The 27,725-nt window shown below is 38.3% G+C and overlaps 1 protein-coding gene across 1 annotated transcript; it reads right to left on the minus strand.

Moving 5' to 3' along the window:
* Positions 1-115: 115 nt before the first annotated feature.
* LOC141348427 (centrosomal protein of 128 kDa-like) lies at positions 116-27,522 on the minus strand. The gene is made up of 17 exons (XM_073852737.1): positions 27,440-27,522; positions 26,884-27,081; positions 26,713-26,799; positions 26,502-26,628; positions 19,738-19,859; positions 16,344-16,435; positions 16,133-16,205; positions 15,719-15,841; positions 10,766-10,852; positions 10,036-10,110; positions 9,459-9,594; positions 9,239-9,378; positions 3,309-3,575; positions 1,662-2,270; positions 653-817; positions 219-395; positions 116-136 (listed from the first exon to the last, which is right to left on the minus strand). Exons 2-17 carry the CDS (start codon positions 27,037-27,039, stop codon positions 116-118), a joined length of 2,457 nt encoding a protein of 818 aa, XP_073708838.1. The 5' UTR covers positions 27,040-27,081; positions 27,440-27,522.
* Positions 27,523-27,725: the final 203 nt, after the last annotated feature.

The raw sequence follows: 27,725 nt of genomic DNA on the forward strand, positions 1-27,725 counted from the left end.
CGTGATTAAAATCGAAATCGCAATACTGTTCAAGAAAATCGTGATAGGTTTCTTTTGTCCATATCGCACAGCCCTATTGTAAATAATGCACTTTTGTGATTGTGAAGTACGTTTTTCAGAAAAAGCAGCACATACTCTGACAGTATAAACATTTGGATACAACTTTTACTATATAGCAGTGTATATTTTTTGTAGTGTAATGCAGTGTGTGTGGGTACTTCAAGCTTGGCGGCTGATTCTTTTGACAAGAACTGGCAGGCTGAGTCAATCTGAGTCTCTACAGCATGGAGGATGGACTTCTGCTCTGTCTGGAGGCCCATGACCCTCTCGTGCAGCTCAACCATGGAGTGCTCTGCACTCTGCCTCCTCTCATCCTCCCTCTCTGCTAGCTTTACCTACAAAGGAGACAATAAGACACCATCTGAGAGACTGACATGTGTGCAGGCACGACATTGGACAGCTACTAAGAGAAACATAAAACATGTGGCTTGTGTTTTTTATTTTCTGCATACTTTCATGTTGTCTTGTTTTGTGTAAACTCGCAGCTCTTAATGGTTCTTACTAAATATTCTTGTGTTGCCATGTCTTGTGAGAACACATGGCTTTTTCATTGTGTTTGTTTCTATGTGTGTTCTATTGTCTTAACTATTACCTTCAAATCCAGCTCTTTTTTGAGGGTGTGGTATTTGTCGAGGACCTTAGCATGATTCTCCTCGCTGGTGCTCAGCTGCTCTGTCAGTTTATCACATTCATTCCTCAATTTGTCCAGCTTCAGCTGCAGAGCTCTCCTCAATTCACTATCGGCCACTGCCTTCGACTACACAAGCAAAGAAACAATATTATCACATTGTTTTCTTCATTAAATCACTCATCATTAAGATTATTTTGGGCATAATCTTGCTGTCTGGTAAAATCTTGCTAATAGTATCCTATAGAGGCCATGAACAAGACAACGGGTTTAAATATTCTATCTTATAGCAAGCTTCAGCAAAAATACAACCCCTTGCATAAAGCAGGGCATCAAAAAATTGCTATGTCTGAGCTATGGACAGCACCTGCCCATGGGGTCTGTTGTTCATCTAGAATGAAGAATGTACTTGTGGCAATTTATGTGGAAATAAGAGCAGTTAAAGGAAAAGTTCAAAGAAAAAATATATACTACATAAATATATAAACAAATATATATATATACACATACACATATATACACACACACATATGTATGTGTGTGTGTGTGTGTGTGTGTATATATATATATATATATATATACACACATATACACACACACATACATATATGTAAGGGTATGTGTGTATGTATGGGTATGTGCGTGTGTGTATGTATGTATACACACACACACACACATATATATATAAATTACATTTATGCTGCCTCTGTACCTCGTTTAAAGATTTTTTTGTTTTGTTTTTGTAGTGTAAAGACCAAAAGACCAAATTTGAAATCCTAATTTTATTATGTATTTGTTTGTTTGTTTGTCCTGGACCAGCAGACAAACAATTGTCTTGTTAATGTTAAGCCCTGCACAGGAAAAAATTACAACTTTACAAAATTTGGGTGAGTAAACAATTAAAGAATTTAAATTTAGGGGTAAACTACTTATTTTATCATCTACAGACAGGTTCTGAGATTAATATTCAAACCTTAAGGTCTCTGACGAGAGCTTCCAGTTCTTCTCGTTCTCGCTGATATAAGCTCAGCATGTCATGTAAATCTCTGTCCTGTTGAGCTTTTTCTTCTTGCTGGGTGGTTCGGAGGTGGCTCAGCTCCTTCTGATGCACCTGCCTCTCCAGTTCAATCTGTTGTCCAAAAGAGGAGCTCTCTTCCTGAGCTGCAGCGAGCTGTTTTTCTAGATCCTTCTTGGAGTTCTCCACCTGAGCCAGTCTGGCAGCAAGGTCAGCTCTTGCAGTGCTCAGGTTCTTGATTGAGCCCTGGAGATCCAACACAGATCTCTGCTCCTCCTCTTTCCTCTGCTCCTGGAGTTCCACACGCTTAAGCAGCCTGACATTCTCCTCTCGGATACAGACCTGTAGGGAGATCTGTTTCTGTGCCTCCTCTTCCAGGCCTCTCAAGGCCTCCCGAGCCTCTTGGAGCTCTAGTTCTAAAGTGACAAGCTGTGAACGAGCTTCAGTAAGATCCACATTACAGCGGCGTACATCCTCTTCACGCTGAGCGAGATGTCCGAGAGCATCAGCCAGCTGTTGGCGTGCACCCTCTAGCTGCTGGCCAAGAATGCCTTCTCTCTCTTTGCTCTGAAGAACAGAACAAATTAATTTGTAGATTTGGTTTGGTGCTCACATTGCACATAGTGTGACCCATCAAATATAGCTATAAAAATAAAATAAATTATAATAGTAATAATAATAGCATTTTTGCAATTGATTAATTTTGATTTTTTTTTTTTTTTAAATAAAATAATAAACAAAGTGTTCAAGCATACAACGTAGGTGTAACGAAGGGCGCAACAAGCTCCGGGGAGCAGAGTGTAGTCTCGTCTTGTGAGAGTAAGCTCCGGGGAGTTACGCCTACATCATATGGTCGAAAGCCTTCTCGTGAACGCACCTGCTTAATCGACCAGAAGCTGGAGAATTCAGTTTATAAAGTTTTAAAAATCAATATTTTTATTAGACTAACACATTTCTTCGCATCAGAAGGCATTTATTAACACCCCGGAGCCGTGTTGAGTAGTTTTATGATGGATGGATACACAAAAACAGGGACACCATTCACTGCAGTTATACAGCTTGGAAGAGCTAGAACAATTTTAAATATAACTGTGATTGTGTTCGTCTGAAAGAGGAATGTCAGACACGCCTATGATGGCTTAAAGGAGAGTAAATTATGGGATCATTTTCATTTTTGGGTAAACTATCCCTTTAAATGTTGTAGTTTTGCACTGAAACCAGCAGTGCATAGCCTAGAATTATGTTTTCAGTTCACATGGACATTTTATACAGTATTACAGTTAGTCAATTTAAAACGGTGACTAAGCATTAACATCAGTCTGAATAGACTTAGGGGTGGGTTCGTTTCACCTGTGGCAGCAACCATCAACCAATAAAACAACCTAGCAAAATGACCCTGGCAATATCTCTGTAACAGAATATCATAAGAGCCTAGTCTCTTTTCACTTACCAGTAAGCAACCCAAAAGAACTCACAACAACCTAATAATGGCCAAGCAATATTGCAAAATATTTTTAACTTTTTTTTTTCTTTTTTATTTAGCAATCATAGAAAGTGTGGCAAAAATCTAACTTTGGATCTCAACCACGCGTTGTGAAGTCTCACCTGTTTATCTTTATTAGTGTCTTTTCTGCTCTTATCCTTTATTTCCTGAAGTTCTCGCTCCAGCTTCATGCACTTAGTCTTCCACTGTCTGACTGCTTCCTGAGCTTTAGAGCGCAGATCTTCTCTTCTTTTCTTGCTCTTGATCAGCTGAGCCTCCAGACGGCCACATTCTGACACATTTTCCTCTGAACGAGACTGGATCTGCTTCAGTTGGGCCAACATCTTCAACTGCTGCTGTTCACGTCGTTCCAGATCTGCAGAAAGAGCCTAAAGAGATGAAAGAAATGATGAATAAAAGACAGAATGAACAAAGCTATAACAAAGAACAAACAAACAAAAGAAAGAATGAAGGAAAGACAAAATGGAATTAAAGCTGCAAGCAGCGATGAACGGGCCCTCGCACACGGGCTCACCGCCGACCGGTGGCTTTTGGAACACAGCTAATGGTGGGCAGTATGCATTTAATCCGGTAAAAATAGGAAAAATTATGTCAAAGTCACTTAAATGTGCCAAATTTCCTGCTACCAGCTGGTGGCGCTATGCCTATAACTGACTATTGGCATATAGATGTGTTCAGGCTGGCACTTTCATCAAACATATGAAGTTTGGTGCAGATTGACCTTGGTATGTTTGAGTTAGTGAAAGATGTGATATATCCTGCTGCCAACAGGTGGCGCTATGATAATATCTGAATATTGGCCTTTAGGTGTCTTCAGGCCAGGACTCTTACAAAACCTGTGAAGTTTGAGGCAGATCGGACATTTTATGGCTGAGTTATAACAACTTCTATGTACATGGCGAAACATCAAACTTTGTGACGCCGCCACGGACACGCCCTTTAACGAAAACTCAAGATCTTCACAATTTAACATCTCTAAGGCCTCTAGATCAGACTGAGCAAATATAAAGTTGATATCATTAAATCTCTAGGAGGAGTTTGCTACAAGTCATTTCCTGTTGCCAACAGGTGGCGCTGTGATTATAATAGAATATTGGCCTTCAGATTTGTTCAGGCCAGGACTCTTATCGAACATGTGAAGTTTGAGGCAAATCGGACATTTTATGGCTGAGTTATAACAAGTTTTATATCCATGGCGAGACCTCGAAATTTCTCAGGCCGCCACGGACACGCCCTTTACCGAAAACTTAAGATCTTTACAATTTAACATCGCTAAGGCCTTTATATTAGACTGACCGATTTTGGAGTTGATCTGTATAAATCTCTAGGAGGAGTTGGTTGTAGAGTACAGCATGACACTTCCTGTTGCCTGCAGGTGGCGCTATGACTATAACTGAATATGGGCATGTAGATGTCTTCAGGTCAGGAGTGTTATCACACATGTAATGTTTGGGGCAGATCGGGCATTTTATGCCTGAGTTATAGCAACTTCCTTTTTCATGGCGAAGCATCGAAATTTGCCAGGCCGCCACGGACACGCCCTCCGATGAAAACTCTAGATCTTCGCAATTTAACGTCACAAAGGGCTTTAGATTAGACTCACCAAATTTGCCGTTGATCCGAATAAATCTCTAGGAGGAGTTCGTTCAAGTATGACGCCTGAAAATGGCAAAAATGACACAAATTTTGCTAAGAAAATTAAAAATAACCGACTTCCTGTTGGGTGTCAAATTTTGCTCCAAGAGGCTTTTTTGTAGGTATTGGTGAGCTACATGTGTGTACCGATTTTCGTGCATGTACGTGAATCACAACTGAAAGCGCACACCGCGGAACGTGTAAAGGTGGCGCTATCGAGCCATTTTGCCACACCCACTTCTGCAACCCATATCAGACGTAAATTTTCGCCAGGTCTGATGTGTGTGCGAAGTTTCATGAGTTTTCGGGTATGTCTAAGCCCTCAAAAATGCGATTCATTTTGGAGAAGAATAATAATAATTAAAGCTGCAAGCAGCGATGAACGGGCCCTCGCACACAGGCTCACCGCTGACCGTTGGCTTTAGGATAACAGCGAACGGTGGGCAGTATGCTTTTAATACAGTAAAAATAGGAGAAATATGTCATAAGTCACTTAAATGTGCCAAATTTCCTGCTGCCAGCTGGTGGCGCTATGCCTATAACTGATTACTGGCATGTAGATGTGTTCAGGCTGGCACTATTATCAAACATATGAAGTTTGGTGCAGATTGACCTTGGTATGTTTGAGTTAGTGAAGGTTATGATATATCCTGCTGCCAACAGGTGGCGCTATGATAATATCTGAATATTGGCCTTTAGGTGTCTTCAGGCCAAGACTCTTACCAAACCTGTGAAGTTTGAGGCAGATCGGACATTTTATGGCTGAGTTATAACAACTTCTATGTCCATGGCGAAACATCAAACTTTGTCACGGCGCCACAGACACGCCCTTTAACGAAAACTCAAGATCTTCGCAATTTAACATCTCTAAGGCCTCTAGATCAGACTGACCAAATATAATGTTGATATCATTAAATCTCTAGTAGGAGTTTGCTACAAGTCATTTCCTGTTGCCAACAGGTGGCGCTGTGATTATAATAGAATATTGGCCTTCAGATTGGTTCAGGCCAGGACTCTTATCGAACATGTGAAGTTTGAGGCAAATCGGACATTTTATGGCTGAGTTATAACAAGTTTTATATCCATGGCGAGACCTCGAAATTTGTCAGGCCGCCACGGACACCCCCTTCAACGAAAACTCAAGATCTTCGCAATTTAACATCGCTAAAGCCTTTTTATTAGACTGACCGATTTTGGTGTTGATCTGATTATATCTCTTAGAGGAGTTTGTTGCAGAGTACAGCCTGACACTTCCTGTTGCCAGCAGGTGGCGCTATGAGTAAAACTGAATATGGGCATGTAGATGTCATCAGGTCAGGAGTGTCATCACACATGTGAAGTTTGGGACAGATAGGACATTGTATGCCTGAGTTATAGCAACTTCCTTTTTCATGGCGAAACATCGAAATTTGCGAGGCCGCCATGGACACGCTCTCCAATGAAAACTCTAGATCTTCACAATTTAACGTCACAAAGGGCTTTAGACTAGACTCAGCAAATTTGGCGTTGATCCGAATAAATCTCTAGGAGGAGTTCGTTCAAGTACGACACCTGAAAATGGCAAAAATGACACAAATTTTGTTGAGAATATTAATATTAACCGACTTCCTGTTGGGTTCCGGATTTTGCTCCAAGAGGCTTTTTTGTAGGTATTGGTGTGTTACATGTGAGTCCCGATTTCCGTGCATGTACGTGAATCACAGCTGAAAGCGCACACCGCTGAACTTCTAAAGGTGGCGCTGTCGAGACATTTTGCCACACCCACTTCTGCAACCCATATCAGACGTAAATTTTCGCCAGGTTTGATGTGTGTGCAAAGTTTCATGAGTTTTCGGGTATGTTTAGGCCCTCAAAAATGCGATTCATTTTGAGAATAATAATAATAATAATAAACGGAGCAATTCCAATAGGGTCCTCACACCATCGGTGCTCGGGCCCTAATAATAATAATAATAAACGAAGCAGATCCAATAGGGTCCTCACACCATCGGTGCTCGGGCCCTAAAAATGGATGAACAAAAAGAAAATAAAAGATCAAAGCAGATATCTAAAATGTTATTATATACGAGAAATGTATTCCAATATTTTGTGTTATTTAATAAGAAAGAGGAACTTGTTTTTCATCCAAATTGGTAAGTGTGAAATACATGTCCACTGAAAGGTTTTCATATTCAGAGAATGAATATCTTTATTGTCATGTTGAAAAAAAGCCCAACAATGCAGGGGATGAGGAAAGGGTAGCATCTTCTGTTTCAGGTTTTTGTATTGCATCACACAGTGGTGTGTGAATTGATGGCAGCATTGATAAAGCACAACTTCCTCACACCTTTAGCACTCATACAACCCTATATACAAACTTTACTACCACTAAACATCACTGCGGGAACTTCTCACTGTACTCCTCTAGCAACACCATAACATTTTGGATGCTGTTAGATCTGAAATGACTGACTTGGACTCATGAGACCAGAGTATGGATTGCCAGAACTATATTTTTTGTAAATATGGCCCTTGGAAAATGCTAAATGAGTTTATTGTGCTTTGGCTACAGTAGGTAGCTCTGGTGTCAATAAACAACCATGCATATCGCTGATACGGGCTGCATCTTACTCTGTGAGATAAAGTGTCAGTCTAAACACTACTAAATTAAACTAAATAAAAATTTCTGGTGTAAGGTTAAGGCAAGTTTTGATCAACAGGTAAGTATGTTGAACTAAAACTGTTAAAGATAAGCAAATTCTTGACAATTAAATGTGTTAGCCCACTGAATCATTATCAGACTTACAACAATGCTGACAACAATGAAACCACTTAAGAAAGAACTGTCAGGGGATTTATTTCTTAGCATAAAAGAGGACCGTGGTACAAGATGAATACCAAATCATTGTTCTAAGCGTGAAAACATAGCAGATATAAAACCAATATTTAAAAAAGCAATTGTTGACTTGTTACAAGGCTCCTAAAAGAATAATCAGGTCTTCACTTTAAGTTTTCATTTAGTGATGAGTGTTTGTGACGTGGTCTCGGAGCGAACGTAGTTACAAACAAGGTCACATTTGATTTTATTAAATTAAATAAACAAAACTAAACAGAAATAGTATGTTATTTGCCATTTATTATTTTATAGGAAAATGACTAGTGTAGTTTTCACGTCTGACACAGTTAACTTTGACATTTTACACGTACAGTAATTGTATTTTTACCTGGTAAACCAACTCGTGCACACATGCTCTGGGTTTTTCCATAATTTATATCTCTGTAAAGGATTTTTGATGGATAATACAATTTTGGGAATTCCATTATATTTTAAATGATCTTCATCATGTTTTCAACACTCCGCCATGAGCTCAGAAAATTTTTATTTTTGGCGGCACCTGCTGCGAAGAGCCGTAAAGGTTTTAATAAAGGAGTGTCTACCAGATGTAGGAGAATTAATGCAGGTGTGGTTCAGGTCGTGGTTTTAATGTCAAACGGGTCGGGTCGGGTACGGAATTAAATTAGTGCTGCTGGCAGATAACGTGTCGGGTGTTCTGTCAGTTACTGTGGGGCAGGTGTGGGTTTATCAAACAAGACCCGTGCAGGACTCTGGTAGGAAGTACCTGGTTCCCAAAGTGACATTTAGTGGTAGTAAAGCTCTTATAGAGGGATGTATGAGTGCTGTGAGAGAGTTGTGCTTTATCAACGCTTTCATGAATTAGCACACCACTGTGTGATGTAACACAAAAAAACTTGAAACAGAAGATGCTACCCTCTCCTCATTCCCTGAGTTGTTGGCCATTTTTTCAACATGATAATGATAATATGCATTCTTCCGATATGACAATACTTTAGTGGACATGTATTTCACCCAATGTTAACACTCTTAAGCTCCTGTGGGTATTCTGTAGAGACAATCAGATGTGGGGACAGGACAAATGTGACAATATGTCATGAACTTGTAGTTCTCACTCAGTGCCAAAAAAGGGTCAGAGCAGTGTACTTAAAGTTCTGGAGAACATACTAAGTACTAGAATATTATACATTTGCTGTATTAAATCTAGGGTGTACTCATTTCTGCAAAAAAAATGGCTAATTTACTTATTTTACTGAAAATATTGGCATATATAATTTCAATTTTGCCATCTTTCCATTATTTATATTATATTACTGATCAAGACACACATCTTTTATATTTATTCAGAGGGGGTGTACTCATTTATGCTGTGCACTGTATATATACAGAATATACGCAGAGGACTGGGGCTGGAGCAATCTGTGCTCTGGGACACAAACACAGCTCCTCCATGTCTCCTCTCTCACTGCACTTTAATGAAATCATTTTAAAAAAATGAAAGCTTACCAGAGATTAAATCAAATCTGTTGAGCACTTGCACAAAACAATATCAAACACACAAACCTCGACTCGGAAAGCGAGCTGAGTTTTCTCTCTCTCTTTTTGTTCTATGCTTATTTTCAGGTCTTCCACCTCAGTAGAAATACTGATTCTACCCAACTGCACACGCAGGTCTTCAACCTCTTTCTCCAGCGCTGTGCGTCCTGGGGAAAACACACATTAAAATAGTGCTTAAACAGTATACAACTGACAAAACACTTGAACTTCACCCAACATATGTTACCGCTGTCAAGGCCTGTGACTCCTCTCTCCTGCTGCCTCCTTCCACTTCTCTGCTGTGACAGGAGTAAAGACAACTCTTTTTGCAAATCTAAACGCTCCTTCTCCATACTCAGAAGTTGTGAACGCATGTCATCCATCTGCAGGCCAACAGCAGAGACCCACACATTAAAAAATGAAAACTGTCAACTATTTACTCCTCCCTTATCTAGTTCCAAACCAATATACACTAGCAGTCAAAAGTTTGGACACACTTCCCCATTCTCTTTGATGGGGAAGTGTGTCCAAACTTTTGACTGGTAGTGTAAATGTATTCAATCAAAGACAAACAATGTTTAAGGACTGTGCAGAGGAGGGATCCCCCAGGACCAGGATTGAGAACCACTGTACTAGTGGTCTAAATTCAACATTCAGTCTTTTGTGTTCCACTGAAGATGAAAACTTAAGGTTTAGAATAACAGGTGAGAGTAACATCAGGGTGACTAAATGACGACAATTAAAATTGTTAGATGAACAAATGAAAACATCTATGCATTAGTCAGTGCTGTAGCAAAACACAAATCAATGGACGAAGTGGTCACCTTCTGAAGAAGGATGTCTCGTCCACCTTCTGACTGGTCCAGCTGCTCTTTGAGTTTCTCCAACTCCTGCTGCATCTGTATAAATTCAAGCTCATTGGTCAATGTCACCAATGTCTGCCTCCAATAACATCACTCAAGTTGAAAGTTGTGTTTGAGTCTGCAAAACCATTATTTCTGCAGGGAGTTGAGCCAATGGCCTGTAAAAGCCCATCTCTGAGAGAGATGGTTGCCCACATAATCTCCCTCTGATTCCTCTGGATCTGTGTAAAAGAAGCTAAAGACTGAACATCAGCTAGTGAGATGCCAACAAGAAGAGAGTGTCTGCTGTAAAATTACCAAAAATTTAGGGTTGGATAAATCTCAGATTCACTTCAGGATTTCTTGTTAACTTGCCAAATGTCTCAAAAAAATTCTGAAACACCATTTATCATACATTTCGGAATCAAGATCTGGTCATGGCCTTTATCAACCTGCAAGTGAATTTTGCTGTTTTGTATTTTTGATAATGTTGTGTAAATGGTAATGACACGATTATTTAAAAAAAAAAAAGTGACAACTGTCTATTCTTCACTTGTTGTAGTTGTACTGCTTGTTTTAAGTGAAAACATGTCTCATAAAAAAAGTGTTTTGAGCAGCCCAGTTCACAGTAAACACGTTCGAGGTGCTTAGAGCTTGGATTACTTCTAGTAATATTGAAGATAATTGAAGATAATATCAAAGACACACACACCTTGCTTCTCTCATTCTCTGATCTCTGCAGTCTATTTCTGAAGTTCTCATCAGCCTCTGGGGTTTGGGTGCCATGTCTTCTCAAAGCCTTTGAGGACAAAGAGTATAGCAGACATGGAAAAAAAAAAGATTAGTAGCCTTTCTGTTAACCTCCCCTACTCCACTAACTAGCACTACAACAGATGGATTGATAGATGGCTTTTCACAATCCCTAGGAGAAAATGTAGCACTTGAGCTTTTCTGTCAGTGAAATGTGGTTTGACTATACACTATATATATATCAGAGGTTGCGTTAGACTTTTTCGTTGTCTGTCATTTTGACGGACAGGGTGGTAAAAATTCCGTCATAATCTATTATTACCCGTCATTTTAATTTTCATATTATAATAATACATTTAATTGCTTTTATTTTTGTTCAAATTTTCATTTTTAATAATGAACATACAATGCAAGCATACTGTATAGGTTTTCGCATTTATTTATGAAGAGAACAGATGAACAGAAACTGCGTTACTTTTCGTGTTCAATACCACACTCAGCAGTGACAAAAACAACAAAACATGCAGGACTGGGTTAAAAAAAATCGATTACTCGATTAATTTTTATAGACTAATATTTCTTAAATCCAATACGATCTTTCTGTATATGCTGTTTGTGAAGAGTAGGCTACATAGCGTGCCTCATTTGTTACTTTCAATATGAAAAAGTGTCAGATTTCAAATTCTGTCCATTTAATTCGAAAATTCAAGTAATAAATACCGTTTTGGCGCTCTTTAATGTGGCGTGATAGATCGCTGTAGCCTTAACTGGATAGTGATACTGGCCTGTGTGTAATCAAACGCATTTTTGTTCTGGATAACGTGCTCTGCTGCAACACTGGAGCGCATTTGCCACCAACTGGACAGGGGTGGGAACTACCCTGGTGAAAAAACCAGCTAAAACCAGCCTAGGCTGGTTGGCTGGTTTTAGCTGGTCAACCAGCCTGGTTTTAGCTGGTCATAGCTGGGAGGCAGGCTGGTTTTAGAGGGGTTTTGGCCATTTTTCCAGCCTGGCCAGGCTGGTCCTTAGCTGGTCAGGCTGGGAAACCACCAGCTAAAACCAGCCTGGCCAGGCTGGGAGACCAGCTAAAACCAGCCTGGCCAGGCTGGGAGACCAGCTAAAACCAGCCATTTCCAGCTTAAACCAGCTAAGACCAGCCAACCAGCCTAGGCTGGTTTTAGCTGTTTTTTTTCAGCAGGGTACAGTTACAAATTACAATAGATTACCCTCTGTGTGGTGTATTCTGTCAAAGTGACGGACAGCCTTCAGATTTTTCCGTCACTGATAAAAAAATTCCGTCAATGACGGAAAATTTTCGGTTAAGGCGACCTCTGATATATATATTTAAAGCTCCTGAATTCTTTAATTCAGACATTCTAAACAACTACAGAGTACTTTTTCTAAAGTAAGTGAACCTGCCAAACAGAACAACAGGGAGATGCCAAAATACCACTCACTAAACCTGTCCATTTGAACTGGACTGACCGAATATCTACTGTTTGTATCCATTAAAATGAACATAAAATGAACATACAAATGAAAAATACAGCAAATACATACTATATCTGTTGATGCAGGTGCTCATATGTGCATAAACACAACTGGCCCTTACAAGACCCACCTCTATGGGTGAGCATCCATTATAAAACACTCACAAGACATTCATTTTGACAACTATGCAAATATTTTGAAATTTCACACAAAAATACTATGGATCAGAGCTCCGAAAGCATGACTAGTTCATGAATCAACAGCGGACTTATGCGTGCCTAGACTCCGATATGCAAGAGTGTCATTGTTACTATTACTCTGATCGTCTTTACTTTTACATAAGTGCGAGGGTTTGTTTCATGCAGTCAAGAGATGAAGTAGAGACCCGTTTTTCCGCGGGGGTATAGGTTACTTTTATGTGGGCTTTTGCTGGTGGGAGTGGGACAAAATAACATACATTTCTGCAGGAGCGGGACTAAAAAATCCGTCCCTTGCAGGTCTCTGATGATGTTTGCGTGCCGCGGTTGAAAGTTTTGAGCCCGAGCTGCCGTTCAGTCTGTATTTAACAGTGCGATGACGAGGCTTGCTGCGCCGAGTCCAAAGCAATCAATCACAGAACACGAAAGAGGCCGTGCTTTGACCATTTTAGGATAAAATTTAATTTAATTTTAAGCCATCTCGCGGGCCACCGGTTGAGAATCCCTGCTCTATGTGACTTTCTGGACACGAAATAATAAGAAATAAGAAAGTAAAAAAAAAAAAAGAAAGCATCTACAAATAATATGAGCGTAATGTGCATGTGAAAGTAAAATGTATTCAGTAATAAAAGGCAAATAATGTTTGTTTATTACTGGGCACCTTTTTTAAATATGCAAGTGTAAAGGTACCCTGAAGAAAGCAGTGTAGCGAAACATGTAGATCTAAACTTTAAACCATTTTGATGACTTTGACAACTTTTGCAAACCCATTGTTCCTTATAAAAAAAATCTGTTTGCGTAGACTAGTAATGTAAAAACATCTCCTCAACCTCATTCATGTCTAAAGCACAAACTGCTTATCTCGAAGAACAGCTAGAATTCTTACTAGAACCAGGAATATCATATTAACTTGGTTCTGTCAACACTGCACTGACTCCATATTAAACATCATACATTTTACTTATACTTATAAAGCCATGAATGGTTTAGCACCTCAGTATTTGAGTGAGTTCTTCTCGCATTATAGTTCTTTACATCCATTACGAGCTCAAAACTCTGCCCATTTGATAATACCTCGAATATCAAAATCAACTGCAGGCAGCAGATACTTTTCTAATTTAGCGCCTAAACTCTGGAACAATCTACCTAACATTGTTCAGGAGGCAGACACACTCTGTCAGTATAAACCTAGATTAAAGACCCATCTCTTAAAACAGGCTTACACATATCACAGTAACACATTTCATTCAAATCCGTTAAAGGATTGTTAGGCTGCTTGAATTAGGTCAACCAAAAACAGAGAACATTTCCTATAACACCCGATGTACTTGTTACATCGTAAGCAGAATTGCATCTATGCTAATATTAGTCCATTTCATTCTTATTCCGAGGTCACCGTAGCCACCCAGACCCAGTCTGTATCCAGATCAGATTGTCACTGCAGCCACTCGGATCCAGTCCGTATGGTGGATCAGCACCTAGAGATGACAGCCTTGAATGTCAGCGGAGACCATGTCAACTAGATGAGCCTTAGAGACCTCCTTAGCGAAGACCTCATTACCTAGACAGCCATTTTGTATAGCTAAAAATAGCTGGATGCGGATGAGTCTGGAAGCCAGAATGGCCACGTATAGCTCAAACACCTGCCTGTAGCTTTCTAGTCATCTTGAAGACATTGATTAGCTTGTTCAGGTGTGTTTGAATAGGATTGGACCTAAACTCTGCAGGACAGTGGCCCTTAAGGAACAAAGTTTCCCAGCCCGGCCATATCCCTTATTATAAGCAGTTGTAATTATCATGCTTGCCTTAGAAAGCAGCACTAATTAGCATTCAGTAGACCACTGTTTGCATATAAAGAAGATGTAATGTACAAGTTGAGTTTGAAAAACAACGGGGAGAACTTATACTGGAGCACATTTAATTTACTTTTTTGATTTCAAAGTAAAACCCTTTAAGTTGTAATGGTAACATATATTCTGTGCCACATGCCATTTAATGTGAAAACCCAGAATGCATATGGAGCACAAAATGAATTTGCAGAATGTGGTTTTTGTAAGAAACAGCTGGAATGCTATTTATCATCAGGATGACAAACTATAAGTGAGATGCATAATTACAGAAGAGGAAACATGATTAATATGATTCATTTTATCAAAGACAGACCACAAATAATATCACACTAGCCACAGACAATGCAACTAACGTCATTAAATGACTGTCTTTATGTTAGGTATGTGTTTTCAGGAAGGATTTCTTAGTGTAAAATCACTTTGTGAAATGCTGCAGTGACATCATTCACTGCTCTAACAGCGGTCTAGATTATATGGGTGTGTAAAAGAGCGGCACAATGTCTTAACAGCTTTTTGGTGACTAAGTGTTTGTTTATCTGTCCTGATTTGCTTGTCTTGTTTGTTTCTCGTAATTTCGCAACAAATGCATTATTTCTCTAGGCCTAAGGCACACTGCCTTTTCATTAGCAAACTGCAATGGAGAGATGCAAATGAGGCTCCATTCATCAGTCACCTCTCGAATAAATAGGGCAATTGTTAATGGACTGCAAACACAGGCAGATACTGCCCCCTCCTGGAAGGAGCACAGCATGACCTTGCTTTAAATTTGTCAGATCACTGGTTCTAACATTGATTTCCCCTGATAACACATTAAGCTGAAATGTCAAGACAAATGATAGCAAGTGAGTGCAGTGACAAATCCATTTTTTTTACGTAATTTTCCTTTATTTTTGATGTTTTAGTTTTAATTTAGGCTTTCTAAACTAAAATCTTCTCTCTAAACTTCAAATAATCTGTATTTTTACATAATGCCTTATGAAATTATAAACAGTGCATTATGACATGCGCTTCCATCCTTTAACAGCACTATGCAGGGGTTAAAAGAGTAAAGATCAGACTACAATGATCACTGTCCTTAATAAATTAACTTCATGCATATTAAAGGAATGAATCAGATTTGCCTTGATCTTTTGGCATAGAAGATCGGCTTGAATCTGATGATCTGTGGATGGTGATATATTAATATGTATTTGGGTTTCCCACATCAGAAACTTGCAAAAGTTCTGATCAAGTTGTTGGTTTTATTAAATTTTGGGAATGGGGAGGGAGTTACAAGGTACATCAATCACATTTAACTAACCCTAACTGTAATCATATGACCCCTTTAAAATATTAGCAAATAAATAACATTCCGTTTGCATTAGTTTAACATTCTACCTCCTGCAGTTCACCAGACGTGCTTTTTGGTTTCTCTCTGTGATGTCTCTCAGAAAGCACCTGCCACCCCGAGTACATCTCATCCTCAATCTCCTGCAGACGTCTCTCCACCCGTAACGAGACCTAAGACACACCAGACAACTCAAAACTGACTCAATGTGCTGTTGGACCTTCATTAAATCTTAAGCCTTGCTCAGCTAGAGCAAGTTGCTGTTATTCCGTCTGTCATGTTCTGTACAACAGGACTCCTTAGAAATTGTACTCAGCTTACAGCAAGACAAAAGAGAGGTCCTAATTTAAGCCCAGCACAACAACTGCATTATTACGGGAAGTAAGAAAAGTAGTCTCTGACAACAAGCAACTAAAAGAAATAAAAGTGAACACAAAATGCTGTGTAACATTAGCAGCACTTACAGGTTCTTCTTTCTGTGTTGCCTTTATGTGGCCTTCAAGATTCTCTAATGTTTTCTTGGTTGCTATGTCATTCCTTTTGAGGGGCAGAAAACACAAAACATAGCGTCTATAAGTGTATTTTCACACATATTTAGCACAAAACAGAGTGTATGAGTGTATTTATTACCAGATATAAACAAAATACCTTAGACAGGTAGAAACATTGAAGTACCTGTTTCTTCTCCTGATCTCTCTATCAATGTCATCGCCCATCCGAAGCTGATCACTCTGCAGGTCTCTGAAGGACTGATGCAATGAGTGAATCTGAGTAACACAAGGAATCAGATGTAAGTGGTGCTTGCTTGTGCTGGGATGTTGTGGGTGCTTGCCATAGTGTTGTTATGGAGTTTCTAAATAGATGTTTTCCAAAGTAATAGTCCAAATGCACAGAAGGGCACTAGAGTCTTCACACAAATCACACAATGTGCCAACGTCAACGATAACCAACCAATACAGAGGGCTATATATACACAAGGGCAATACAAAAGAAAACACAGGGTTATACATATATGCGGGCAAAGCTAGCTATACAACAAACCATATGAAACAGGGCTCCAGACTGTGACTGAAATGGTTGCATTTATGACTGATATTTTTGCTGAGATCGCCATTGCCAACTATATAAATGTACATGTTATGACTTAAAAATTTGCATGGAATGACTTCTTTTCCTGATTGTTCTGCGATCACGTTTTGTTGTGTTCACGTAATAAACTGAGACGATACTCAAAGTATCATTGGAAAAAACACCAGCAGTGACTGCACACCTGCTAAAAGCAGGCTCAAGTTATGGCAGCATGAAAAATAGAAAATGACGGAGACGTACTAAGCAGACAAGCAACTTTGTTTACATTTATGTTCACCGTATTCTCCAATGCATTGATTGACACTCTGTCTGCTTGCCAGTCCGAACAATAATTTAAGTGCTGTAGTGTAATTCATCAAACATTCTGCCACCCTCTTCCCCTTATTGGAGAAAACTTGCGTTCAACATTAAGGCATGTGATGCTGTAATCCAAGCGATAATAGTAGGACCTTCTTTTATAAAGGTAATTTTTTTATTTTTACAATGTTTTTGTAATTTATTAATTAGCACAAGCTATAATAAAAAAAAATAAGTAGGCCTATACTAACATTACAAACCAGGGGTGGTGAACGTCATTCGGCTTTCCAGGACCAGAGTTCGCCACCCCTGGTATAGGCCATACATTTGGTTCAAATATATTTTATTAGGCTACATTACAGTTCCCTCTTAAAGGTCTTGTCTTTTTCTTCTATTCCAGTGACTGGGGATGAGTGGATAAGTGCATCCCTAGTAAACAAGCTATAAAAAAAAACAGAACTACATTTTTATAAGCTGTGGAGCTAAAAAACTAAAGTAGTGTGTAACGTGTCATATTACTCTGAGAACTACTATCAAAGTGAACGAATACCAATTGGACCAAGCTACAGACACACATAGCTAATATAAGCTTTCTTATAGCCAACTTGTCCCAACATTTTCATAATCAAGTATGGTGTCCAGTACTCAGAATTTGTCAGGGGATTGTTGGCATATAAGAATAACAAGTGATTTTCTCGATGGATTAACATTAAAGACAGTCAGCAGCTGGTAAACGCAGCTGCTTTAATGCACAAATCCATTAGCTAATGATCCACATTCGATTTATTTCTCAACAGTTTGTTCACCATCATTATATTCACCATGATATTATGTGTTTTGACATCATTGGCAGAGATGAGCGAAAGTGAATGTGCCTTGTGCTCTGTGTCGCACAAAATAGCTTGTACTGAAGCACTGCATTGAGTTATTTTACATTGTCTTGTGCTTGAATGGTGTAAAATCATTTGAATGTTAATAGGCAAGGCTCAAAAACGTGCAAATGATAAACTTTCGTTAGGACGCATTAGTGGCCCCATCGGAGCAGTGACAGATCAGTCAACTGTACCGAGCATCTTTTTTTTTGGTGTGTAACACTTTAAAATGGAAATGAGCTGCATATTCCCACCCCATCTTAAGAAGAGGGCGTAGTGCATACATCTCTTCTATGCATGCCTACAGCAATAAACAGTTGATAGACGTGACATGACAGTGTTTGTTAGCGGCACCGGACTACAGTGCAGCACAAACTAATCTCGCCAGCACAATGCTGATCAATTAAAATACTTAGCTAATGTTTCAACCATATTTGTGTGTGTACCTTATCTAAGCATTATAACAACATGACATTTACAAAGCGGCTGGGAAGAAGGGTCTTATCAAGCGAAACGATTAGTTATTTTTTAAGCAAATTGACAATTTATATACTTTTTAACCTTAAATGCTTATCTTGTCTCGTCTCTGCGATGCGCATGCGTAGTCTTTGTAATCCGGGTCAATACAGTTAGGTTATGTTGAAAAACTCCCATCTCGTTTTTGTCTTCAACTTCAAAATCATCCTACAATGCTGTTTTACCTTTTTTTGTAAAGGGCGTTTGATCTTCAATGTATGTTCACTTTGTAAACACTAGGTCAGTACTTCTGCAGCGATGTAGGATTTTAAAGTTGGGGAAGAAAATGAGATGGGAGTTTTTCAACATACCCTAACTGTATTAATCCGGACCACACAGACTACGCATGTGCATCGCAGAGACGAGACAAAGGTTTTGAGGTTAAAAAGTATATATATTGTCAATTTGTTTTTAAAATAACCGATCGTTTCGCTAGATAAGACCCTTCTTCATCAGCTGGGAGCCCTTTGAAGCTGCATTTAAACTGCATTTTGCTCGTTGATACATATCCATTATTTCAGAATCAGAATGAGCTTTATTGCCAGGTATGTTTACACATACTAGGAATTTGTTTTAGTGACAGCAGCTCCACAGTGCAACAGAATGACAGTGACAAGACGAACCATAGATTATAAAAAAGAACAATTTTTTGTGTTTTCCTCAAAAAACCTATTTTATTTACAACTGAAAAAAGAAAGACATGAACATTTTGGATGACAAGGGGGTGAAATAAAAAAAAAAACATGGTTTAGAAGAAATGCTAAATAAGTTTAATGTTATTATAGATTAATAATTTTTTTTATAATGAATTAAATCTGAAAGGTCATCTGAAAATAACCCCAATTTAGAGTCCCCCCAGTGAATTTGTGCCATTTCCACTACTGCTTGCAGGACAACAGTGCATATAAAACTAAATATTTCTGATTAACCAGCTAAAAAAATGACTTAGACAACCATATTTACAATGTATCACTGTTTTGTTTTTAAGTAAAATGTTATATTGTGCAGAGGGTTCCCAACATCTTTTTACTAATGAACTTTCATACCTTTTTAATTACATTTTCATTCATGACTACTAGATAAAATGTTTCAAAATACAATACACTCAAAATGAGCTGGATATAAATATATAAACCCCAAGAAGCCATGGTTATAATTGCAATACTATTTCATTCTATGACCAAAAGTCGAACCTGTTTTAATAACTTTTTTTTTTGGCACTGAAACCATTTGTTATGAATCTTATCTTGTGTTTGCATCCACCATAAAGTACATGAAATAACAACAAGTCATACCTGCTCTTCAGCTTGAGCAAAGTCTCTGAAACGCACGCCGACAGATCTAGACCGTCTTCTGTTACTTGTGCCAACACTCCCATGATCTCTTAGAGGGGACGTGGGGAGATAGCGCCTTCTATCTACAGGGCAAGAGACAGAAATCTGGAACTGTACTGCTGTACTGCTTACAGATATCATCAGTGTCTCATTTTAAAGGCTGCGCCCTCCAGAAGATGTAGAAGATGAAAATCAACTATGAAGACAAACTAAATGACAATAGTCAGGGTTCAACGCTAAGGATTTTTTCTACAGGCCCGATTGGGCCAGTGGTTCAGATTTTTACTTGCCCTGCCAAAATTTATACTGGCCCAACCAAAAAAAAAAAAAAAAAAAAAAAAAAAAAAAAAATGTAATAGTTATTTCTTAGCCACATTTTAAATAATGTGTCAAAAGCCAAACAAAACTATATTTCCTTAAATACAATTGACAATTAAAAAATATATATATATAATTGTAATGAAGTAAATTTATGCACAACAGTATGTTCAGGTTGATGGTCCTAGATCAGCAGTTAACTATACATAAATGGAGGACTCCTATTAAAGGAATGCTGTTGCAAAGACGACAAATTAAACAATATTAGTAAATAGAGTGTTATTAAGCAGAATATGTTAAAATTTTTGTTTTTACGGTGGTCGTCCATGATTATTTTTTTTTTGCCTTTGTTTTTACCTTTTCATATGTTTAATTTGACTCAGAGGTGCCATGAGTGCAATCAAATTCATAAATTCATGTTATAAAATTTTGAATACAGAGATCTGCCAGCAGGTGGCGGCAAGAGACTGATTTAATTACTGAATCATACTATTCATTTGATTCGTTCGAACGGATGGTTCATTCGGGATTAAAGCAAGTGACTCTTAATGAATGGGAAATTGAATCATTTTACTAGATTCTTTAAAAATGCACGTTCGTTTATAAACGAAACACCGCTGTGTTTGAATGGAGATGCGCAGCGGCTCAGTTGTGACTTGTTTCAGACTTCTTGACGACGAAACAGAGCATAATCAGGCAATAGTGTTATAGTCAGACAATGCAAGTCACTTAATAATAACTTCTTGTTTATTTAACTGTTGTATTAAATCAGTACCTCATTTACAAACTCCCACAAAAATTATTAAAAGTTGTCACTCATCTTAGTTTGCGATAACACAAAGTTCTATTATAATCAACAGCGCTCTCTATAACTTACTGCACAATCAGTCTCTTATTTACACTCTCTCTACACTTTGTTTATGAAAGGATTCGTGAGAAATGTCTGTGATACATTACTCTACGTTGCAAAAACGTGTAGAAACCTTTGAAGCTCCCTTGAGCGCAAACACAAATATGCTGATGGGGTCAGTCGCACATGGTGCTCCTAAATATTTTTTCACAGTCGCACATAGTAATTTTTAGTCGCAAATTCGAGTTAGAAACAGACGTTTTCCTTTTAGCTTCATAATTTTATGTTGCCGTCTCTTCGCTGTACTGGTTGTTACCAGGTTACGGAAAAAAACAGTGCTTACAACATCCAATCAGATAAGAGGAACAGAAAAGCAATATGGTGTTCGCGACATCACAGAGAAGGTAGCATTTAAAGGCTTAAAAACACAAGCTGTTTCTCGATTCTAAGACTGTATTTGCACGAATTTGACAAACAGTCGCAGGCAAATTATTCTTTAGTGACAAGGCATCGGGCCAGTGATGATCCTGTCTACTGTCCCGAGCGCCTCGCACGCTGGCCCCGGGCCATCGGGCAGTCCTTATTGTCGAACCCTGATAGTGTTATTACTTAGCCTTAGTCAGTTCAGTGTTGGTTCAGTTCAGATCAATAATTGTAAAGCTCATCAATCTGAAGCGATTTAACTCAACAAACGGCAGCAATTTTGTCACTTAGCATGAGTCAAAGCTAATTCTATGCAGTGTCACCAGTGTCAATGTCGCAAAATGCAAGTCAGTTGTAAAGCAGCTCTACAGAAAACAATAGTGCCACCATCCAGCTTAATCCAGTTCAAATTTTATTCTCATCCAATTTGTAAGTCAGCACTAGGCATGGGATGATAACCGGTTTCAAGGTTTACCGCGGTTTGAAAAAGTCACGGTTTCAAAACCGCAAACAAAAAAAGTTATACCGTTCCTATGATATGTGCATTTTCTGTCGTCAAAGTGAAAGTGCAGGACTCGCTACTAGGCTGTGTGTGTGCGTACCTGCAGCGAAAACAATGCAGCCCCTCCCCCAGCGGTTACTGCTGGCTGGCGCGTGTCTGTGATTGTGAACGTGGTCCATAGTCAGTGAGACTCGGGTAATAAAAGCTCAGGATGGCCGAAGGAGGTGAACCCCCACAACACAGAGTGGGGAATAGCAGACTATATGTACTAACGTTACGTTTCTGTGATTGAACATTAGTACAACAATTAAGTTAAAGTGAAATCACGTCTTTGCTTTTAAGTCTTCTGCTACGTTAAAGGTGCAGTGTGTAGATTGTTGCGGCATCTAGTGGCGAAGTTGTGAATTGCAACAGTCCACCGCTAACCCCTCCCTTTACAGAACTACGGAAGCCAATACAGGATTAAAATCACGCCGTTTTTGACAGCAACGAATAGTGAGATTTCTTTTTAAACGTAATTTAAGGAATTACACTTACTTAATCATTCAATAAAGCTATATTATTGTGAATATTACTGTTACTTGTTCATCATTGTGTCAGTGTTTTTTTTTCCGCAAGCTGATAATTCTAAGTTAATAAAAACATAATGGTTCATTAAGGTCTTTATGCACCCCTGAAAACAGTTATTGCACCTCTGTCTAGAGATCATCTTAAATATTACACAGTGTACCTTTAACATCTTTTCAAAATCACAGCATTAAAAAAGAAAAGAAAAAAGAAAACACTCGCTGGCTCTCCTGTGTCTTTGAGTATTTTTTTATTTTTGGAACTTGGTCATATTTTTGCTTTGATTAGTGATTGCATTTTTTCCATTTAGAAGGATTTGTTTTTGAAGTGAAGTGACTGAAATTAAATTTAATTAAGAAGTTTCAATTATTGATTTTAATTATTTTGCCTGATGTTCCATGTTACAAAATGTTCTATATGTTTCCTAAAATAAAATATACTGTGTTCAGTTAAAAAAAAAAAAAAAAATGTTTTTTGTTTTTTTTACCCAGACATTTAAATATAACATTGTAGAGCAGTAATTACAATACCGTGATACCGTGAAACCGTGATATTTTTATCCAAGGTTATCATACCGTCAGAATCTTATACCGGCCCATGCCTAGTCAGCACAGTCAAAACTGACACTAAAGATGTCTTATTTCAGAAAAGTAACTATTATCAAATGTAGTGTTATTCCTCGATAAGTGTAAATTATTGCAATTTCATTCTTACTTTGGAATATAATGGTTACATTTCTGAAATGAGGTTGCCGCAATAATGTATGTGGACTATAAATGGAGGGTGCAGCCTTTGAAATAAGATACAGCAAATGTTCAGTGAATACATACAAATATGTGTCAAAATACTGCGTATTCACAAGTAATATTCTGTTTGCCGTCTCTGTGCTCAATGTTAATCAAACAACAAAAGACAAAGAGAAAATCACTTGCTCAAATGCTCTTGACGGAGGGACTTTTGTAGTTTTTATAAGAAACAAAACATGTTTAATTCTAACAGTGAAGACTATGCTGTTTTATTTTACATTCAATCAATTACATTCAATTTTCAAAAAAAAAAAAAAAAAAAAAAAAAGTTTAATTTGTACCTTTTTTTCTGTTGTATTGCTATCTTTAAATTAATCAATCATATAAAGTTTCGGGCCCACTCATAATCGTGTTAAATAATCGTGATTACAATATTGACCAAAATAATTGTGATTATGATTTTTGCCATAATCGAGCAGCCCTGATATAATATAATATAATATAGGGATGCACCGATCATGATTTTTCATGGCCGATTCCGATACCGATTTTTTACAAGCAAGCTGGCCGATACCGATTTCCGATTTTTTCAAAAACAAGAAGTTATGCAAGTAAACAACATAAACAACATGTTTATTTAGTATTTAACAGGCCAATCTGGCTTTGGCTATTGAATCAATAGCATCTGACATCTGAAATTAAATAATAAATAAAAAATATGAAAGTAAATACAGTTTAATAAGTAAAACATGCTTTTAGTAAAGTAAAACAGCAAGCCAACAGGCATTTTAATGTAAAATAATAATAATCATTCTTAACAGAACAGACTTTTATTTTTGGGTTTTCAAAAGTAAAGTAATGCTTTTTACAAAAAGAAGCATCTCAGCTTTGTCACAAGTGAGTCTCTAACTGCGTCCCAATTCGCCTACTTATACTATGCCCTAAAAGTATGTACTCTTTTTGTAAAGAAAAAGTACATACTTTTGAGTATGTAGCAGAATAGTAGGCAGTCTTTGGGACATACTACTTCGACATAACTGCTTCTTTAACGGACGCTCTGTTGCTTAGTTACCTGAATCCTGTCACTGTTTAAACTGCCCTGTCAATCATCACAGTTAACATAATCTACATTGCGTTTTAATTTGATTTCCTACCGTATTAGAGAGAAATGAAGAGGCACGTTATTTCACGAGTCTTTCATGCCGAGGACTCTGCTCTTGTGTTGCATAATTATGCCTTTAAACGTTAATGACCAAACCTATCATTATAAAAGTTCATAATGTTGCTACACATGAAATATAACGCGGATAACATTAATAAAATATTTTTTATCAGGTTACAGACTGATTATTTATCACTCTCAAACCCATTTCTCTACCTGTCCGTTGGTCATGCATATCCTCCATGTTTGTAGTTTTTTAAAACTTTTTATGCGTGTTTGTAGTTCTAATCGAATCCTCGTTCACCGCGCAATGTGTTGTGGGCAATATCAGCCGTTAGAGTGTGCATTGATCCGCACTTCGAATTCCGAAGTTAAGTAGTAGACCATCCGGGAATCTTTGGAATACTTTTTTGAACATACTACGATTTGGGACATACTAATTCTATTTTCGAATACTATTTAGGACGGATAGTATGCGAATTGGGACGCAGCATGTTTCTTTTTTCATCTGTCACGTGAGAAGCTGAGCTGAACAAACGTTCGCTGTCTGCGCTTGTGCAGGGCGAGGACAGGTACGCTTGCGCAACTTCAGCGAGCACAGAAAAGCGGCTGTCCTTTGCAGACATTGCAGATTGCAATCTTCACGTCCTCCTCACAGATTTCGAAAAACCGCCACACAAGTGACATGTTTCTGAATGAATCGAATGCTGCGGCCCGCGTACACACTTCCGGAAAAAATTTGCGCGCGATTGCGCGTTAGATGCAAAAACCGGCCGGTTTCGATTTATGGCCGGTCAACCGGTGCATCCCTAATATAATATAATATAATATAATATAATATAATATAATACCTGGTTATATTTGCATGTATTGGCAAAAAAATAGTACTTTTAGTGGGAAAGATTAAAGAATATACTGTACATAATGTATTTACATGAATTATTACTAGGGTTGCATCGATCCAATACTCTGGATCGGTATCGACGCTGATCCAAGCTTTTTGAATGGATCGGATATCGGTGATGCGTGACCGATCCAGATTCGATACCGTTACCAGAGTTTGATTAAATAAATAGCAAGGAATAATAGTCTACTGTAAAAACAATAATAATTCATACAAGACGACAATTATTTTAAAACATTGCCTTAAAAATAAAATACATTTAAAATACGTTGCGCTGCTTACACAACCACATGTGACGTGAGTGTGAGAGGCGAGTTCAGAGGGAACTTTTACATGCAAAGTCTACCTCAGCGCGGTAAACATGTCCCTGATTTGGAAATATTTTACTCTTGATACAGCAGCTAGTAGCACTGCAAATAGTAATATTTGCAAAGCCAAAGCTTCAAGAGGTGGAAGTAGTGTTTCGAATTACAACCCCACAAATTTAATCAAGCATCTTCAAAAGCATCACACAAAAGAACACAAGGACTTCGCGAACAGAGTGACAGCTTTTAATACTTTCTTTGTAAATACTTTGTAAATGAGATATTGTTTAATACAGCAGTTAAATAAATAAGAAGTTATTATTAAATGACTTACATTGTCTGACTAGAACACTATTGCCTGATTTTGCTCTATTTCGTCGTCAAAAGTAGTCTGAAACAAGTCACAACTGAGCCGCTGCGCATCTCCATTCAAACACAGCAGTGTTTCGTTTATGAATGAACGTGCGTTTTTAAACAAATCTAGTGAAATGATTCAATTTCCCATTCAAACAGAGTCACTTGCTTTATTCCCGAATGAACCATCTGTTCGAACGAATCAAATGAATGAAATGATTCAGTATTTAAATCAGTGTCTTGCTGCCATCTGCTGGCAGATCTGTTCAATTATTTATATCTGTAATATTTCTGTTTTCAAAAAGTTATTTTTAAAACATTAATCTCAATATGAATTTATGAATTTGATTGCCCTCATGCATGTATCTTTTTTTTACCTAAAACAAAGAAATCTTAACGACAAAGTGAATTGTACACATTCTTTAGTCTTGAAGGTAAAATACCCCCACTGATATCGGCCTGGTATCGGTCGATACTCAGAATTTTTGGTATCGGATCGGATCGGTTTTGTAAAAATGGTATCGTTGCATCCCTAATTATTACAAATAATAGCTTCCACTAACTTAATTAGACAAACTATAGCCTGTTTTGTACCTGTAGAGCTGCCATCCTCCAGGTCACTGCTATGCAGTGTGGAAAGGGAGGCGCTCCACCCATCAGTGGACCTCCTCAGCTGCTCTGCCTGCAGATGCTGGATGGACTCCTCTAAGCTCTCCCTCAGCTAGAACACAGAGCATGCTCTCAAAACAACACCCTTATCTGAAATCAGAGACAATCCCATACCACTTTGTACAGCAATACTCACTGTCGCCATTGCTTCAGCTTGGTCATCTGTGTGTTCCTTATACTGTCCCAACATCCGATCCACTTTGTTTAGATTTCGGCTTGTATCCTGCACAAAAGCACAAGCTTGGAAGTTAAAAGACCCCAGCTATCCCTCTTATACACAGTAGAGCAAATAATAAATACAGCTTACTTGTAGAGTGTTTGCTAAAGTGTCAATTTTGTCTGATATGTCTGATACATGAGTATCCCTGGGAAACCTGCTGTCAGGCCTCGTTCGGCGCTTTTTCACACGCGATCGATGCCCCGTGGGTCTGTCATAGGTGTCAGATTCAGTGGAGGAGTCCATGTTGACATGAGCCAAATGATGAAAATAAGAAACGGCACTAATCTGAAATCAGAAACCAGTTTTATCAGTCCTCCTGACACATGCATTATCTCTTTGCCTAGCTGATAGACGTGTTTTACAACCGGCGAAAAACTATTCCGCTTAATTAAATGTTTATGGCTGATTATAACTGGTCTAGTAAATTAAATAATTAATTTTATGTAAACACTCGACTTGGCACAGAGGTGACGTTCAAATATCAAGCTAGTTAGCTTCGTGCTTACAACTTTTCCTTGCTTCCTTGCCGCGTCCGTGTGTATGATGCACAGCCAAATCACAAAATTGCAAAATTACAGAAACGTACTTACAAAACACACACACACACACACACACACACACACACACACACACACACCCCTACCCGTGTGCCAAGCAGTTTAACGGTTATCTTGTGTGATCAATGTAAGACACCGCCATCCTCCGCTATGGCAACTTAAACTGGCCGCCTAACAGGAAACATCTATGAATCATGGGAGTTGTAGTTTTGACACTCTCGTCGCACCTGTTACGTTTCAGAACATCTCCTTCATGTTACGTTTTGTTACACTATTAAAAAAAATCTGTGCAACAAGTTTGAATTCAACGAATAAACAGAAATATTTAAATTTTATTTAATAAAATATTTTTGGCTGATGGCACCCACACAT

The sequence above is a fragment of the Garra rufa genome, chromosome 13 (genome assembly GCF_049309525.1).
Source record: "Garra rufa chromosome 13, GarRuf1.0, whole genome shotgun sequence".
NCBI classification, from domain to species: Eukaryota; Metazoa; Chordata; class Actinopteri; order Cypriniformes; family Cyprinidae; genus Garra; species Garra rufa.